Source organism: Dasypus novemcinctus, chromosome 3, assembly GCF_030445035.2.
Source record: "Dasypus novemcinctus isolate mDasNov1 chromosome 3, mDasNov1.1.hap2, whole genome shotgun sequence".
Classification (NCBI taxonomy): domain Eukaryota; kingdom Metazoa; phylum Chordata; class Mammalia; order Cingulata; family Dasypodidae; genus Dasypus; species Dasypus novemcinctus.
In genome coordinates, this window is record NC_080675.1 from 151,740,245 (window position 1) to 151,760,149 (window position 19,905).

General features: G+C 38.8%; 1 protein-coding gene across 1 annotated transcript; it reads right to left on the reverse strand.

Moving 5' to 3' along the window:
* Positions 1-1,691: 1,691 nt before the first annotated feature.
* Positions 1,692-19,659, reverse strand: RCN2 (reticulocalbin 2). The gene is made up of 7 exons (XM_004468176.5): positions 19,327-19,659; positions 18,820-18,925; positions 16,569-16,765; positions 11,165-11,278; positions 6,171-6,267; positions 5,125-5,267; positions 1,692-2,529 (listed from the first exon to the last, which is right to left on the reverse strand). Exons 1-7 carry the CDS (start codon positions 19,468-19,470, stop codon positions 2,377-2,379), a joined length of 954 nt encoding a protein of 317 aa, XP_004468233.2. The 5' UTR covers positions 19,471-19,659; the 3' UTR covers positions 1,692-2,376.
* Positions 19,660-19,905: the final 246 nt, after the last annotated feature.

A 19,905-nucleotide genomic window follows, 5' to 3' on the forward strand; every position in this document is an offset into this window, starting at 1 on the left:
TTATTCTATTTTTACTCTCACACTAGAAGCATAGATTGAAATATTCTAATTCTATTAAAATTTTTAAAAAAGCTTTACTTTCAAAAAGACTTATTTAAAATTAAAATCCAAATAAAAGTCTTCAAAAATAAAATTTTTTATTTTGACTTGACCGAAGATATAGAAACTCTCTCTATATAAACAGTTGATTCTTTTTCTCTGCATTTTTATAAAAGTCAATTGTTTAAAAAAAAAAAAAAAAGAAGCGAATTGTTTATTGCTAAATCTTCAGTCAGGATAAGCTGAGCTCTGCTATCATTCAAAAACAAACAAACAAAAACACAAACAAAATCCAGACCACAATCTCAGTGGCTTAACATGGTAAGTTTGTTTTTTGACATGCAAACTACTCCATTGTGGGTCCAGCGACTTCCAGATGGTCACTCAGCAATTAAGGCCACTTTGGTCTTGTGGCTATATCATTTCAACTGAGGCATTTCCACAATGCCAAGGCAGAGGAAAGGGGTTCTCAGTGACCCAGGCTGGAAGTGAGTCATATTACCATTCATATTTAACTGGTCAGATCTCATGGTCCTGCCTACCTGCAAAGGGACTGGGAAGTAGTTTTCTTTATGCTAGAAGGAAAGGACAGATACACAAATAATGTCTATCACGATTCTTGTATCTGCATGGTATCAAGGCTGATGCAGAATGCTAACTCTTAACTCAGGAAGGACAATTCTGCTCAGGCCATGACAGATGATCTAAAAAATTCTGGCATAGATTTTGGAGAATCTAGCAAGAAAAAAAAATTGTTAGCATGCTAATCAAACTGGTTATTTCAAACATCCCAATTTCAGTAAGACTGACACATAATAGATGAATGATAATGTGTTTTTAATTCTCTACTAAACAGCTATAGCCAGATAGGTTGTTTTAGGTTAAAATGAAAAATATGTACTTTAGACACCAGGGTGAACAGCTTGCTGTGAAAGTTTACAATTTGCATTCACACTTCTCATCAATAAAGGTGGGGGCAGCAGGGAGATGTGCATCAATTCTATTGGAAAATGAGCTTCAGGTCTTCTCAAACACTCCTAAGTATCTGCTGAGACCCCAACAAGTGCTACATAAGAGACAACTTTTATAAGACAGTGCTATTTAACAGACAACTTTAGCCTGGAAAAACATGTTGAGCTGATTTCTTCATTCACAAATGAAGGTACTTAAAAAAAGAAAGAAAGAAAAACTATCTTCAGGTCAGAACAAGGAAAAAATGAATTCTTCGCCTTCTTACTTTTCCTAGCCCGTCCTTAAAAGTAAATAAATTGATCTGAATGAGAATAAAATTGACCCAGTGTGGACAAATGCATATCAAGTATGATTTCAATTTCAATATAACTGATAATGGGCTCTACTAGTAATAACTAACCAGCTCTACTGCTACTATTCATAATATTATTTCTAGCCCCAAAAAGCATTTGCTACAATAGCAACTTAAATGTGTCACGAGTATATTCAATTATACTATGATTCTTTTACATAAAAAAGAAAAGCAAAATAAGGATATGTAGCAAGAATAATTTGTTAAGACTTTTGAAAAAATACATTGCCCAAATACAAGAAAGGAGATGAGATAATGTCCAAATATAACAAAATGTGTGCTAAATTCAAGGTTTATCTGGATAAGTTAATAAGAACAAACAAACATATAAAAAGATAGGACATTTCATTTTTAATCAGTCAAAAATGAAAAGGGTATGGACAATGTCAAATTCTACACACCATAATGCTATAGCTATACATTAAATATAATTACTATCTATACATATGCAAAAATATAAAGTTCTATTTCATACAATAAAACCCTCTATAGAAACCATTTAAAATTAAGCAGAACTTCTCAACATTAATATGTGAGGTATAAGTTCTTCTAAAGGTTCCTTTAAAGGTTTTAAAACAAAATGCTAAATCTAAAAACATTGTCCTTTCTGTCAGTTCTCAAATTAAATCTACTTAAAACAAAACAAAAATTGATAGGTTCAGTTACATACTGCTTATATAATATTGTTTGGGCATCACTAAAATCTTCCATTTTTTCAAGTATGGAAAGACAACTCAAATATTCCACAACACAGTACTAAACAGACGGAGTATTTAGGAAAGACTTTGTGACATGTCATATGGCACAATACTGTTTTAATTCTTCTATACATTTTGAAATAAATATCAAGTTTTTGTTTTGTTTTATTTTTTCTAAAAGGCCAAAATTATAATCTACCTTAAGGTAACTTTGACTGTGGTAAGACAGTGTAAAATACAACATCAATATTTTATCAGAAAAGTAAAGCTGGTAACAAATTATAAAAGGAGTCAGTACTCAAACATACTCAGGGATTAAAGCTCATCATGATAGAAATATTCATCATGGAGCTGTCTGCCATAATCTGTTGCTTCACTGGTAAGAAACAAATCCTGGTTTTCCAGAATCTCTGCTTCAGAGAGCTTTTTGTCACCATTCAAATCCATTTCATCAATCAGATGAAGAGCCTTTAAAACAAAAGAAAACAAAAAGATGTCAAGTGTACTAAGTGTTTTCAGCAAATATTCACAGTTGAAAATCCTGGTGTTGAGTTTTCAAAACCATTCAGGTGTGCCAAGTACTCATTATTCTCCAAGTATCCAAAAATCTTATACACATGTAGTAACCAGGTCTGTCTACTGCTTCTTTCTTATTATCTTTCTTAATTTCTTCTGGGTTCTGCCTCCTCCCCTCTCAAATTCAATCCAGAATATCACAAGGAAAAGCAAAATTAATATAACCCACTTTGAGATCTTATAGATAAATGCACTTTTAATTCTATTCACTGTACTAGCAAATCAATACATGATACAGTCCTAACTGTAATGTAAACTATTCTAAAACATTACACAGATTAAAACAAAAATACAGTGGCATGAGGCCACTCAGCTGCCAACTGCACATGTTGCCGGAGGCAGAGCTGCACTCTTGCCTTTGCAGCCCAGGAGCCAAGCCCCAAGAGAGCTGACACTGCACTTAGGGAGGACGAGCTCTTTTGCCGCCTGCCTCCACAGACGTGCTCCTTCCTCCTTGCCTGCTGCAATTAAATTGTCGAAAGACAAAGAAAGAATTCTGAAAGCCAAAGGGGGAAGCACCATGTTCATGCAAATCTCAATATGTGCCAGTTTCTCATCAGAAACCACAGAGGCAAGAAGGCATTGGGAAGACATTCAAGGTCCTAAAAGCAAACACTGTCAACCAAGAATTCCATATCCAGCAAAACTGTCTTTCAAATATGAGCCAGACAAACAAAAGCTGAAGAGAAGGGAGTTCATCAGGCTGAAAGCAAAGGACATTAGACAATTGCCTGAAGCTATCTGAAGAAACAAAGATCTCTGGTAAAGCTAATGACATGGGTGAATATAAATACCAGCACTACTGCATTTTTAAACTTGTAACTACACTTTTTACTTCCTACAGGATCTAAAATGCATAAAATATAATGATATATCAACGATTTTAGACTCAATGTATAAATAAGTAATTTGTGACAAAAACTACTTGGTGAAGGCTGGAGAGGTATAGGAACTTAGGTTGGAAGGCCAAAGTGTAGGAACACAGTCTGTGTATGAGAAGACTTATGCTGTACATGTTTCCACAATTTAAAAAAACAGAAATTAAAGAGATAAAGACAATTAAATGCAATACATGATATTGGATGAGATCTAAGAACAGGAAAAAAGCCTCAAAAGGACATTGTTGGGGAAGCAGATGCGGCTCAAGCAACTGAGCTCCCATCTACCATATAGAATGCCCAGGATTCGATTCCCAGGGCCTCCTGGTGAAGGCGAGCTGGCCTGAGTGGAGACCTGGCCTATGTGGAGTGCTGGCCTGCGGAGAGCTGGTGCAGCAAGATTATGCAAAAAAAAGAGACACAGAGGAGACAGAGATGCATTAGACCAGGGAGCTGAGGTGGCGCAAGAGATTGCGGACTTCTCTCCTACTCCAGAAGGCCCCAAGATTGGTTCCTGGTGCTGCCTAAAGAGAAAAGCAGACACAGACACAGCGAATGGACACCGAGAGCAGATAGCGAGCACAAACAACAAGGAGGAGGAGATAAATAAATAATTCTTTAAAAAAAATCACTAAGATATTTACATATACAAAAAAAAGGTTGGGAACCAGTTGGGCACCTGCCTACCACATGGGAAGTCCCAGGTTTGAGCCCAGGTTTGAGCCCTGCTGCCTCCTAAAGAAGACAAGCAAATGCTGCACCCCACCACAGTGAGAGCTGGACACCACATCCTGACGCAGTGAGAGCCAGATGCCATGTCCTGCTGCAATGAGAGCTGGATGCTCACACCTGCCACAACCAGAGCTGGATGCTGCACCCTTCAGCAGGGAGCAGATGCCTAAACACACAGATGTCACAAAGCCAGCAGACCCTGCAGCGGGGAGTACATATGGCTCAGGCCATTAGGCGCTCGCCTCCCATGTCAGAGGTCCCATGTTCATATCCCAGTGCCAGTGGAAGAAGGCAAGCAAAGGGCAAATGGACAAGAGGTGGGGGATAAATTAAAGTAAAATAAATATAAATCTTAAAAAAAAAAGAGGACACTGTTGGGGCATAAGAAAAAACTGGAATATAGAAAATAAGCTTTATATCAATGTTTAATTTCTTGGGCTTGATAAATATACTTAAGGGTGAATATCCTTGTTCATAGGAAATGTACATGGAAGTGTTATATGTTCAGGGAGTATGATGTGTGCAACCTGCTCTTAAAATTCAGAAAACAGATGACAGATACAATAATACAGCAAAGACAGCAAAATGTTAAAATTAGTGGTTCTGGGTGTCTGAGGTGGGATGGGTAGGGGTATGTTGAAATTCTCTGTATGGGTTTGTATTATTTTTGCAGTTGTCTCAGAAATTTGAAATTATTTAAAAATAAAAAATCTTTTTAAATCACAAAAACAAAACACAGAACACATCAATCATAAATAAATAACTCCATTCATTCTTACATTGGTTTAAGATTTATTTTGGACTTTCTTTCCTGTCAGTAACTCCAAATTGATACAAAATATTGGGGTGAGGGGGAAGGTCATTCAGTAAGTCTTACCTCCTCCTGGGCAATGCCCTGATTATTGGGTACTACCCAAGATAACAGCTCTTGGGGATCAAGCCTTCCATCATTATCTTTGTCATAATCATTCACAAATCTGTCTTTCTCAACAAGTATCCATTCCGGATCTTCATTTGCAGCTTAATATAAAAAACAAACAAACAAAAAAAAATATACATACATAAGACTATGACATGCACCCAGTAAGAAGTCTGGTATATTCCTAGAATAAAGGAAGTAAATTTAAAGTTTACTACATAAAGGAAGCCCAATGAAACAGAAATACTTAATTGAAAACTGTAAGTACAAAAGGTACAGTACTTTTCTAAAGTGAGATGTCTAAACAACTCAGTTTGAAATAGCTGCATATATCACAAACTAGTAATATTGTTAATTCCTGCTACTTCTTCAAATATCTAGTTTTCCAAATTTGAGTTGGATAATGTCTTTTATGCACACCATGTGACTATATAAAAGTTTCCGATGTGTTCTTACAAAGTCATGGCATGTATTATTTTAAAGTGAAATTTGTAAGTAAAACAGGTGACCAAATTTGAAATTGTATTATTTGATGCTTTTAAGCAGCAATTTTGAAAACAAGAGCTGCTTATGGAAAAGGCTGCATACACAATCTCCTTTAATTTCAAACACCTAGTAAGTCACCTTCTTCAGTCTTTACCGTTATTTATTTATATTTCTTTCTCTTTTAAGATTTACATGCAAAGATATTGGATTTTGTTTAAAAATATCAACCTTTAACTTCCCCACGTGAACTGATAATTACATTTGTTTGTAAAGGAAGGAAAACTTTGAATCTAGATGTGGCACTCAAAGTGAACAAGATAGCATTCTCAAACAAGCTATAAATCCCTTTGTTTTACATGTATTATAGTTAAATTTGGCAGAACAAGTAGCAATCAAGCAGGGTTCTTGTTCCATTTTCCTCTGTCAAAAAGATCTCTCAACAAGCAAAACTGTCTTTCAACTTCTTTCTTCTTTAATTCCATTTTTTTTCTCCTTCCACATTCCCCCAGGCTACTTACTTGGATCCCGCCTGTAATCACCAAGAAATTCTTCCAAACTAACAAATCCATCACCATTTTTGTCATGTTCTTCTAAAGCCTCTTGAATGACAAATTCCTATTACATGTTCATTAAAAAAAAAAAATTAGTCACAAAATTTTCAATCCTGCTACCATCTAAATCAATCCTACTACAGAACTTTTTTTAGAAATAATCATTTTGGTTGTCCATCTTGTTAGACAATCTTTTTTAAACACTGGGATTTTGAAGCAAGAATAAAATCTCAAGTACTAAGTAGCATGAAGACCGCCATCCTTAAACTGCTGATATTGTGAAGAATTCCACTTTCACCCTCCTAAATAACCTTGGCACTAAACTCAAGCAATTCATTCCTAGATCCCATGTTTTTCCATTTCCTAAGTGTTTTCTTTTGCTCTTAACTCCTGCCTCTCTCATGCCATTGGCTCATTCTTCTATATCCTCTCCCTCTCAAGAATGACATTCTACTGTTTTTGTCTTCTTTAACCACACTTTCTCTTCAATTAATTAACAACCAAAAAAAGAACCCTTAGATCTCTTTGCACAGAACTGTTGTTGTACATCCAGATGTGAACCTTGATGGTCCCCCATAAAATTTCAACCTCCTTGTTTCCCTTCTACCAAATCTACCCCCAACTACCCTAACTGCCCTGAAACCTATTCCTCTTTTATCAAGGCTTCTTAACAACCAGTTTTTTTCTTTGACCCAAAGAATAGACCCTTTCTAATTACACCCGACCCAAGATGACCTGTTTCATGGTCAGTAGATTCAGTACATCCCTCATGCACTTTCTATTTCCTATCTTGTACTCTCTTCTTCTTATGCCAATCCCCTCCCTGCACATCAGACCCACATCACTTTTTCTATTCCAGAGCCATAAAGTCTGAAAAAGAAAGATACAAGAACATAAACCTAGTCCTTATAAATTAATTTTTGCATTGTCAGTGGACTTCTCACTACAGCTTGGAAGTAAATCTCTGCCTCAGTTTTCCTAACAAGCTCTCTACAACTGTTTTTTGAAATTTCTACTTAATCTGAATCTTATTGCAACACCATCCTCCAACACTCTCATGGCAAAGATCCTCCTATTTTTCCAAATACGATAGAAGTTGTAGCAGTTTGATATAGGTATGAATTCCAAAAATAGATATGGATTATGTTTGTAAACTGTTCTGTAGCTGGGCATGATTAAATTATGATTAGGGCTTTGATTGGGCCACGTCAGTAGGGTGTTGAGTCCTCACCCCTTGGTGGATGGGGGGACTCACTGATAAAAGGCATGGCAAAGGACAGAGTAGAGGGTTTTTAATGTTGGAGTTTTGATGTTGAAGTTTGTTGCTGAAGTCTTAATATGGAGCACCAGGAAGTAAGCACACAGAGGAAAGAGAAGCAAGCTCCAGGAAGAGAGGAACGCTGAGCCCAGAAAGAAGCAAGCTCTGGGAAGAGAGGAACCCTGAGCCCAGAGAGAAGCAGAGATGGGAAGAGAGGAACCCAGGAAGTCTGAACCCTGGCAGCCATTGGCAGCCATCTTGCTCGAACACGTGGAAATAGACTCTTTGGTAAGGGAAGTAACCCATGCTTTATGGCCTGGAATCCATAAGCTCCTACCCCAAATAAATACCCTTTATAGAAACCAACCCATTTCTGATATTTTGCATCAGCACCCCTTTGGCTAACTAATACAGAGAACTTCTAAAATGCTTCCTTGTTTGCCAGTATTACATTCTCACCTTTAAATGCCTCTATTTTTATACCTCTTCCTCTTATCCTTCCCTTTCATCCCAGGAGTTAAAGCAATTCATCCCTAGATCCCATGTTTTTCCATTTCCTAAGTGTTTTCTTTTGCTCTTAACTCCTGCCTCTCTCACACCATTGGCTCATTCTTCTATACCCTTAAACACATTCAAGTCCCCAGGACTTTGCTACAACCTTTAATTACCATCCCTGTTTCTTTTTTTCCTTGCCTAGCTTCTCTTGGATTACATCTACTATTCTCATTTTGTCTCTACCTGCTGCCACCCCAACACCTTCCAATTTGGATCCCGGTATCACAGTTCTAACAAATTCATATTCTTAAAAGACTCCAGTAACTTAATTCATGCCAAATCCAGGAGCTTTGTCTACATCTATATGACATATCACTTTAATTCAAGTTCTTCCTTTTAAGTCAAATATTATAGATTTTATTTATAGAAAGCAGGGGATCTTAATCTAGGGATCCAAAGATTAGTTTTAGAAGGAGGGATCTGAATCCCCTGAAATTATAATTCAATATTTTGTGTGTATGAGCATATGTGATTTTTCTGGGAGAGTCTACAGTTTGCATTCTTAAGGGGGTCTGTGATCCCATAAAAGTTAAGTACCAATCATCAAAAATAATTATTCCTCCATTCAAAGTAATCCTCTAGGGGAACAACAAAATTATTTCAATAATGCTGCCATGGTTAAAAGAATTTTTGGAACTACATGAATGGCAGTATCTCTAAAGTTAAACTTTGACTTTTAATCCAAAATGGAATCACTTAGCTTGATCCTGCATTGTTGATTTTTTCCTATGTTAAATATACCTTTAAAGGGTAAAAGGGGCAGTGGACTTAGCCCAGTGGTTAAGGCATCCGTCTACCACATGAGAGGTCCGCGGTTCAAACCCCGGGCCTCCTTGACCCATGTGGAGCTGGCCCATGTGCAGTGCTGATGCGCGCAAGGAGTGCTGTGCCACACAGGGGTGTCCCCCGCGTAGGGGAGCCCCACGTGCAAGGAGTGCACCCCATAAGGAGAGCCGCCCAGCGCGAAAGAAAGTGCAGCCTACCCAAGAATGGTGCCACACACACAGAGAACTGACACAACAAGATGACGCAACAAAAAAAAAAAGATTCCCGTGCTGCTGACAACAACAGAAGCAGACAAAGAAGATGATGCAGCAAACAGACACAGAGAACAGACAACCAAGGTGGGGGGAGGGAAGGGGAGAGAAATAAATAAATCTTAAAAAAAAAAAGGGTAAAAGGGATACACAAAAACAAATAAGGGGGAAGCAGATATGGCTCCACCAGTTGGGTGCCCGCCTACCACATGGGAGGTCCCAGTGCCTCCTAAAAGAAGACAAGTAGACACCACAGCCCCTGGAGAGCAGATGGGGCTCAGGCAGTTGGGCACTCACCTCCCACGGTGAGGTCCCGGGATCAGTTCCCGGTGCCTCCTGGAGAAGGTGAGCAAACAATGAGCAGACAGACGAAAGAACCATCATGGGGGGAGTGGGGGGGTGGTAAGTAAAGTAAGTAAATCTTTTAAAAAAATAAACAGTAAACAGGAACAGGAACTAATGAAGCTGCTGAGTGAGATGCTACCTTATGGTCACACATCTCATGTGCTGCCATCACTTCCAACACAGCACAATCAAAAAGAGCTGACCAGGGAAGTGGCTGTGGCGCAATCAGTTGGGCTCCCATCTACCACATGGGAGGTCCTGGGTTCGTGTCCCAGGGCCTCCTTGTGAAGGCAAAGCTGGCCTGTGTGCTGCAAAGAGCTGGCGCAGCAAGATGACGCAACAAAGGGAGACAAGCAGATACAGAAAAAACATGCAGTGAATGGACACAGAGAAGAGACAGCAAAGAAAGGAACAAGCCACGGGGGGTGGGGGGGTGGGGAATAAATAAAATCTTAAAAAAAAAAAAGAGCTGACCATCCTTCCCCATCCTGTCAATAGAACTGCCTATGATTAAGCTCCAAACCTCAGCATCATCCCTGACTCTTCCCTTCATCCTTATTTAGTTAGTCAACATTCCTGTTTATGCTTTCTTCAAAATGTTACTCAAGTCTATTTCATTCTACTGCCATATCATACTCCAGGGCCATATTGCATAATATCTAAGTGATTTCATTGCTTTCACCGGCCATCCTTCTCCTCAAAGTCTTCAACTGTTCCTTATTCCCCAGAGTATAAAAATCAAGAATCATCTACCTGCCACTCTAGGGTTCAATAATCTTGCCCCAACTTAATTTTGGCACTTAAACGAATTGTGCCCAGGACTGTTCTTAAACTAGGTCAGGTATTCTGTGCCAAGAGAAAAACCAGAAGCCTCCCAATGGTGAGCTAAGTGGTGTTAACGGCAGTGTCTTATCCCTGAGCTTTGGAAAAAAATATCTGCAGCCTTGTTACTCAAGGCAGCAGCTTCTGACTGTGACCATTAAACAAAAAGCTATGTCTTCCTTTCCTGAAATATATAGGGAATCAAGCTACATAGCTGAACACTGATGCCATGCAACAGACCTCAATATAAATGTTCAGTCTTTTTTTATTTAAAGCTACTTGGTACATTAATTTTTACTCCCCAAGATGATGGTTTCTGTTCTCAAGAAACCTGTCAAGTCATAGAAGTCATTCAATCAATGTTAATTGAGTTAAACCTAGAAGTCAACTAAAATTTTGAAGAGCTGATACTTCTTTTAAGTGCTAAAAGAATAAAAGTACTCATTATGCTTAAAATTGCAAAAACATTTACAGTCATTGGTAGCTGCACCCCCCACCCTATTAAAAGTGATATAAACATGATAAATTTTTCCAGACTAAAAGCTTTCACAAGTGATACTCGAAGTTGCTGAAATTAAAAACGGTTCTAATGTTATCAAAATTGAAAAACCAGAGAAAAGTCTGAAAGCTACAAAGGACAAGGAAGGCACTGAAGGTAATGTGGTTATGAGAGAGAAACTACCCACAGGAACACAGCTGCTCATCTAAAGTATAGAGAAAACAAAACAAAACAAAACAAACTCAGCCCTTTACTTTCTCTCTCCCAAAAAGCATGCCCACCATCCCCAATCCTCCTTCCCACTTCTAATTTTAGGAAGGTAGAATTTTGGATTTTCCAGTCTCTGAAAATTCTGGTAGCTATACAATTCATTTTAAAAATCTAGTAAACACAGGTTTTAAAGTTTTGGTCACTCAATATTTCTCTGAAAAATTTTATCCCTTACCGTCATATAATCAACTTCTTCAGGATGCTCAAAAGCAATAAATTCTTCAAGACTCAAACCAGGACCTGAATCCTGGTTAGCTTTGTCAAATCGCTTTTTATCCTTTAAATGAAGCTTTGAAAATTAAAAAAGAGAAATTTTAAACATGTTTAAAGGTCTAATTTGTACCGTAACATCATTAAAATTACTTGGAAAAACATAAACAATGTACATTCTCCTACATTCTTTTTTTGTAGGTACCAGGGCTGGGGAGGATTGAACCAGAGACCTTGTACATAGGAAGCTGGTGCTCAACCATACCCCTCTTTTACTTCTTATCATCCTGCTGAAGGTTTGGGCAAATAATAAACATTCATTAGAGATAGTATAGTGACGTAGGCTCTGGAGTTTGACAGACCCAGATATGAATTCCAGCAATCTACTTACAATTGTTTAACCTGTTTTCCTCATCTATAAAATTGGGATAAAAATCCCTATTAAACAATTGGGATAAGAATTTCTATCAAGCAATTAGCAAATTTTATATATTAAATATTAGATATTACTATTATTGATAGAAAAACTGAGATACTATATTGAACTTGAACCCTCCCTGTTGTTTCTATAGCACTACACTATCTGCTTTAATAATCTCAATATATTTTGGATGTACAAAAAAAAAACAATCAATTTAGACTATGTAATAAGTATTGGTAGGGCTTTTTCAAATTGTTTTCAGTCTTCTAAATGACTTTTCAAAAGTATGTTAACAGGTTTCAGGACACTAGTCCCTATATCTCAAGAATTTCATACTATTAATTTATAAACATAATATTTGGAAGTCTGTTATCAGTGGGCTCTTTATAGTGTAAATGCTGTATGTTCAGATATACACCAGAAGCCTAAATGGATTCATTTTGAAGTTAAGCACACCTCTCCTATCTCCCTTTTAAAAAAAAAAAAGTATGCTCAAGTAATAAAATGAATCAGTAGCTAATAGGGACAAGGCTGTTTTTGATGAATTTTTCAAAGGTACTTCTGTAACCAAAAGCCTTGGAAACCAATGGTGTTATACTGCTAACCCTGTGTAATTTATAGTTTGAGAATTCTGGAAAAAGTGCTCTTTCTTATAAATTGATGTATATTAAACTGTGTATCAAAAGAAGCACAATTTCAAATATTTTGGTAGCTTTCAATTTACATGAGGAAAAAAAATGCTCCTTTCCGTTTTCTAAAATAATAGAGAAGTTAGATAGGAGTTTACTTTAAGCAAACACTAGTTCTTTTATAATGACCTATTTGCAGAGGAGAAGCTCACCCCTTCTCTAAAAGAATTCATCTTTTACCAATCCAGACCCCACAAGGCAGTTACACTTATCCAATCATGATGGAAAAGAAAAAACAAAAATAAGAAAAAATGCAAAAACTTGTTTCCAAATGCTGCTTTTAAGTTAATGTTATATAATTTTAAATAACGAGACCAAATAATGTAAATTTTATCTTCAGGTTTAACATGGGGAAAAAAATACACAAGAACTTGAGGTACTTTGTTGAGTGGATCAAATTCTTTTTGAATAAACCACTATTCAAAATACCAAGTGCTTGGATTTCCTTATGAAAGAGCCCTTCAATTTGGAGCAAAAAGGTCCATGTTTCAGCAGAGAGAGGTGAATTTGGCCAAATTTACTTATAGAAAGAATTTCTTTCAACAAGCTAAGATTTCTTTCTTTAAAGTAAGCAGTTTCTGGTTCACATTTCTCAAATTTTTAAAATAAAATGAAGTAATGTGATTCTTTTCAAAGCTTTTTATTCATGACAATTTAAAGAACACAATTTAAGCTCAACTCATTAAAGAAGCCAATAAACAGAAAGACTTTTTCTTAAAAAGTGGCATATTCCTAAAGGGTAAACAAAAAAGATGGACAGTTTCATAAAATCTCAACACTTATTTTTTCCTTCTGTATAAAAACCTTTCATCTTAAGAGGATAGAAAGTGCTAGGAGTTGTAGTAAATAGACAAACTATCATCTATTTTTTACATTATAATAGAAACTTGTTTGAGGAACAAAACTGCCATCTTTTGGTAGACCAATGAATTTACGTGAGGAAATATATAATCTGTGATACTAGAGCACACGTCTAGGTATTAAAAATTCTGGTTAGCCACATTCAAGGTTAGATATTAGGTAAATAAATATTGCTTGTTCAGGCACGTTCAGCAGCTAACTACTGAAATTGGAACTATTGAATTTCTGCCAGATAGGTCCTCAAACTTTAATTACATTGCTTAAAAGTGCTGACTACAATTGTTCATCATATTATAAAGATATACCTTCTCAGGCATTTCATGGCCTGAAAGGGTCATTACTCCAAGTTGTCTCTATTCTCCAAAAGGAAACATTAAAAATAAAATAAAATTCAGATATCAAAGTAATTTTTGTTTAATAGGTTCCTATATAGAGAAATTTTATTTTCACTCAGATATCCAACTACTTTTTATGCTTGTTTTATTTATGATATTTTTAGTCTGTAACTGACATTGATTCATCCTTTGTCTTTTATTTTTTATTTTGAAGAATATACACAGTTTAGGGGTTCATTTCCACATCTCCCATCAATTTTTAGGGGGTTATTTATAATAAATTCAAATAAAGTATGATTAGAACTCTCTGAAAAAGAGAGTCATAATTCTGGATTGTCAAAGAATAACTAATAGGACTTGTATTGAGAAGTGTTTATTTAGGTATCTATATAAATTATTTTAGGCTATTAAGATCCGTTAGAGAGAAGCAGATTTGGCTCAACTGATAGAGCGTCTGCTTACCACATGGGAGGTCCAGGGTTCAAACCCAGGGCCTCCTGACCCGTGTAGTGAGCTGGCTCACTCGCAGTGCTGACGCATGCAAGGAGCACCGTGCCACACAAGGGTGCCACCCACATAGGGGAGCCCCACGCACAAGGAGTGCACCCCACAAGGACAGCCGCCCCACGTTAAAAAAAGCACAGCCTGCCCAGGAGTGGCACCACACACACAGAGAGCTGATGCCGCAAGATAATGCAACAAAAAGAGACACAGATCCCTGGTGCCGCTGACAATAATGTAAGCGGACAAAGAAGAACAATGGACACAGAAAGCAATTGGGGGTGGGGGGAAGGGGAGAGAAATTTTAAAAAAAGGAAAAGATCTATTACAGTCTTATAGTCAACCTGTACTGAATACCTGGTAGGGAAGTCAGCATTAGAATAAGATATCATTTAAAAGAAAAACTGTACATAAACAGTTTATATTAGTCATATATCTCTATAAAGTGAAAATTTTCTTCTTGATGGCATTCTCTATCATACCCTCTCTGAAAATACAAATTAAAAAAACCAACATTTAACTACATCTTTTTAGGTGTCAAAAAACCACAAAGTTATGTAACTTCAGTAAGATTTTAAAATACTGTAGTTTACTTCTCTGTTGTTCCCTGCCAGAGAAAGTCATACTGTCATCCTGTGGTTTTATAAAAGCCCTAGAACTCCAAAGATGCCATTGAGATATGTTAATTTCAATAATAAAGGAGGATACCTTGTAAATAGACAACAATCCCAACCATTTGTTTTCCTTTTGCTTTAGTCTGCTGCAAGATGAAAACCCAAATAAGAAAGAAAAAAGGGAAACAAAAGGTACATTTTTCTCCTATAAATTGAATCCTAACTAATTTAAAGTTGATGTAGTTAACAAATGCCTAAGCAATTTTAAAAAGGTAATTAATAATATAAATATTAAATATAAATTTATGTGACTCATTCATATGGTCTTCAGCAACACTCCTTTAATGAAAATAGGATTGGGGGAAGTGGACTTGGCCCAATGGATAGGGCATCCGCCTACCATATGGGAGGTCCAAGGTTCAAACCCCGGGCCTCCTTGACCCATGTGGAGCTGGCCTATGCGCAGTGCTGATGTGTGCAGAGAGTACCATGCCATGCAGGGGTGTCCCCCGAATAGGGGAGCCCCACATGCAAGGAGTGCACCCCGTAAGAAGGGCTGCCCAGTGTAAAAGAAAGCGTAGCCTGCCCAGTAGTGGTGCTGCACACACGGACAGCTGACACATCAAGATGACGCAACAAAAGGAAACACAGATTCCCGGTGCTGCTGATAAGGATAGAAGTAGTCACAGAGGAGCACACAGTGAATGGATACAGAGAGCAGACAACTGGGGTAGGGTGGGAAGGGGGGAGAAATAAATAAAAAATAAATCTTTAAAAAAAAAATAGGATTGCTTACCACTCCAATTGCTAATCACTACTATTACCCTATACTATTAATCTTCATTTGGAGGTGAGGAAACTGAAGGAGAGATTTAATAACTTACTCAAGGCTGTACAGCTATTAAGTATGGAGCAGGACATGAAGCCAGGGAGACTAGCTCCAAGGCAGGAACCCTTAACCTCTACACTAGTGCTATATGCATAGCATACACATAATCATTAGCAGTGAAACAACCACCTTTAAGTTCAAGTGGCCAATTCAATTCTAAAATAAGCAGTATATACAGTGGTAAAAAAAGTACCCATAATAAAAATTAAAAGGTACATACTAATAACAGGTTTAGTTAAGGAATAGAAGGGCTCAAATGTTTTCCAAACACCCTTGGTTAATGCTTTGACACATACAGTTTGTAACGAGGTATTTGGTTTTATTTTTTCCACATATAAAAAGCTATCCAAAAGGAAAAAAAAAGTACATCTTTAAAATTACTTTGAAATACAAAAATATTTGAAATGGCAAATTTCTCAAGCTTATAGCCATTTAAGTTTATACACTTTTAGCTTAACAGGCTTCCTAAAAGTCTTGAAAAATTCCCAAATGAAAAATGTCCTCCTCAAAAGAAATAAATGGAATAGGGAACATCCCCCTTCCATACAAAAAAGTGTCTTTCTCCACTCTGCTTGGTTAAATGCATATATTTCAACAAATTAAACCATGGTAAACGACAGAACTCAGGGATAGTGAATCTTCAATACTGAATCTTCAATAATGAGTTAGTTTATATAAAACTATGTTCTTTAAAAAAAATGGGAATAGTTTACCATAGCATTCTTACCAAACATGATCTAAAACCAATTGGTCAATAATGGCATCAAAAATAAAATACTAAAATGCATATTCAGAATACATTAAAAAGCAACTCTAGAATTGAGGGCAAATAACACAGCTGAAAAAACAGATGCAAGGGTAATTCAGGTAGTCCAGAATAGAGTCTTAAATCTTGCCAGAGGGAAGGGAAATCATCAAAATGACCACTGAAGTAAAACAGGTGATTGCCTTGAGAACAAGGCAATCCAGTCTATGACTTCAGGCCCTCTGGTGCTCACTCATGCAGGAAGGTAAAGTGAACTGAGGATCAAAAGGAACAGCTTGTGCACACACACTCACCTGCCTAAAAGACTCCTCTTCTGCATCATCTAGAGCAGTGTTCTCATCGAAGTCAATCACACGATCATACATCTGAATGTTGTATTCATCCCATGCCACACTACCATCACTGTTTTTATCATATTCGACAAACTGTTGTTTTGCTTCTTGCATAGCATAATGTTTAAAAGACATTTGAATCCATGAACTGAGTTCACCTATGAGAATTTCCCAGAACATAATGAATGTGACAGTAGTTCTGATACTTAGAGGAGTGAGGATTTCTAAACCTTCTTTAAAAGATGAGGGAAAAAAAACAAACAATTTCAGGCTTTGCAAATACTAAGTTGAGGAGTTGGCCTAGTTGGATTGATAGAAATAGGGGTAGGGAGTGGGGAAAACTGTAAGCCTTAAGAATATTATAATGTGATGGCTAAAATGTAAAGTCTATGGGTACAGATAGTTGTGTCTGTTTTATTCATTCATGTGTTACCTGTGCCTAGAAAGTGCCTAGCTCAATAAGTTTGTGCTGAATGAATTCCTAATTGGTCAAAATAGCACTTGGTTTTATTCTTCATTTATGAAAGTGATACAAAATTTTATTTTAAAATATATTTTAAGGGAGTTGAATCAAAACTACATTAAGGAAATAATAGATAGTATGGGGATATGGCCTATTTTGTGGAAAGAAATTCAGGTGACTGAAGTTGGGAAAATACCGTTCCCTTTAAGCATGTTGTAAACCAAGTATGGGTGGCAATTATGATTTGTGCCCTTCTTGCAACAGCTTTGTCTTAACTTGGTTACTTGAAGTCATGGGGGAAAAGTTTATAAATCTTAAATGTCCACTTCTGATCAACTTTTAAAAATCTATTCATAGAAATAATTACTGCATTACAGAAAAAAAGAGAGGGAAGACAGGCATATTTGCAGGGACAGCAGTAGTACACAATTTGGTATAAAGATAATACACCATTTGGTTTAAAGAGTGGTATCCCTCTTCTGGATCGGGGGAGGTTAGGTAGAATAGTAAAGCAAGATGCTCTGTCTCTCCTGAAACTCTAAATCAGGGCAGAATAATAATTATTATGGCAACCATGTGTTAAAAAATTACTATGTATTAGGTCCTCCAAATACACGGTCTCTTAATTGTCAAAACAAGGTAATTATTATCACCACTATTTTACTGTTGAAGAAACCCAGGTTCACAAAGTCCCAAGGGCTCACAGCTAAGAAGGAGCAGAGCCCAGATTCAAACCTATGTTTGGGCTTTAAAGCACAAACTCCTTTCACTGAATTTTGCTACCTTTGATCCAGTCCTAGCCGTCAAAGTAGAAATTAGCAAAACTGTCTGACAAGAAAGGTTTTGTTTGTTTTGAAAGAAACTGAAACCTTAATATTCCTGGGGGAAAAAAAAAAAAAAAAAATTCCTGGGGGATCCAAGTGAATACTTCACTGACAACACATCTTAAACTTACCAGTTTCCAATTCTCTCTCCACCAACTTCATTCCTTGGATGCTGTGCAACATTTAAATGAGAGGTATAGCAAAATAACAAACTTATAGTTACAATAACTACCTTCTGAATCTGTTTTGAAGATCAACTGAGGAAAGCTGATAGGGTTCCTTACTTGAATTAAATAATGGGGAGACACAATCTTTTAATAAGTTGTGATTTTTTTTTAAGTAAAGGGTATTAAAAACAGAACTAGGAGACCTGGATTCCGGATCTGACTTTGAGAAAGCCCGAAAAAGGCACTTACCCCGTCCCCCAGGGTTCATCTCTATAATGAGAAAAGTGGCCAAGATGATTCTAAGGCCCCTACCAACTCTCAACATTTTGTGATTAAACAATTCACATGCAACAGGTCCTTTTCTACTTGCTTTCAAAAAGAGTGGGATTAAAATTCTAATGAAGCACATATCAAAAGAGCAATAAATCATGTAGTGCCTCAGGAAAGTTTCTGACATACTTCTCTCAAACGAATCATACTGTTGACATGGCTAAAAGTTACATAAGGCAAATACATCAGGCAGGATTAATGATGTTTCTATATTGCTGAAGAAAGCACTGAGTATTACTGAGTACCCTATGTCTAGATTCCCTGGTAGAAAATCTACTCTTCATGCCCTTTTCCCCCTCTCACAGTACATCTGATTTGTTGGAACATTAGCAATCTACGTTCAACAGACACCTTCCGTTAAAATGCTTGTATTTCTGTCTCCTACAGATGGGTTTCTCTATTGTTAGCTGTGTAGGACCCGTCCTTACTTTCGGTGAGAAAGCCGTCTGAGTCCAAGTCAATTTTCTTTATGATTGACTTCAGTCTTTTGTGCTGCTCTTCGGGGTTGAGTTTAACATATTCATCGACTTCTTCCTTTGGGGGGAAGAGGTATACAGGGGTCAAGCATTACTATCAGTGGGGCAAAACGGTGGGGGGAAACAGGGCTACCAGAAGCCTCCCCTTGCCTAGGGGTTTCGGGGCGACCCACACCTGCTCTCCAGGGAGCCCTGAATGGTCCTCCCACGTTCAGAGGCTAGAAGGGACAGGCTCCCGGGCCGCGCTATTTCCTCAGAGTGAAAGGCCCCGGGGTGCCCCGGAGAGTGGGCGGCAAGGACCGAAGACAGCACAGGACGGTGCCCCCGCCGGCCCCCATCGTCAAGCCGCCCGGCCAGGCCTCGCCCGGCCGGCCCTCTTTGTCCCGGGACAAAGCCCGCGGTGGCAGCGGCGGCGGCGGAGCGAGGCCCGGCCCTCCCGGCCGCGGCCTGGCCGCTCACCTGGCCGCCCAGCAGCGCCTCGCGATCGTAGTCGCCGCGGTGCTCGCCTTGCGGGTAGTGCAGATCCTCGGGGTTCCCCGCGCGGGCCGCCGTGGCGCAGAGCAGCAGCAGCCCCAGCGCCGCGGGCCTCGGGCCCAGCCGCATCGCCCCGGCCGGCCGCGGACACAGGGGACGTGAGGGAGGAGGGCGGGCGCCCGGGCCCGCGGCGGCGCTCGGTGGACGGCGGGGCAGGGCGGTGCGCTGTAGGCGGGGTGGGGGCGCGGAACGCGGGCTGGGAAGAGGGCGGCGGCCTCTAGCCCCGACCCCACAGGTGGAGGACCCGGCGACAGCTACCGCTCGGCGGCGCGCCCGGCCCAGGCCTATATGGCTGCGGCGGAGGGGCGGGGCGCCAGGTTGCGCCGCTGATTGGGCCGCGTGGCGCTGGGGGCGGGGCAGCGTAGGAGCTGCCAGCGTGGGCGCGCGGAGAGGCTGACGCGCCGGCACCGAGGGCAGACCCTCCGGGGCGCTTTCCCTCCTTGTCTTGAACCGCGGCGCCCTATGGAAACGCTGCCCCCAACCCCGCCTTGTCTCCTCCGGTCA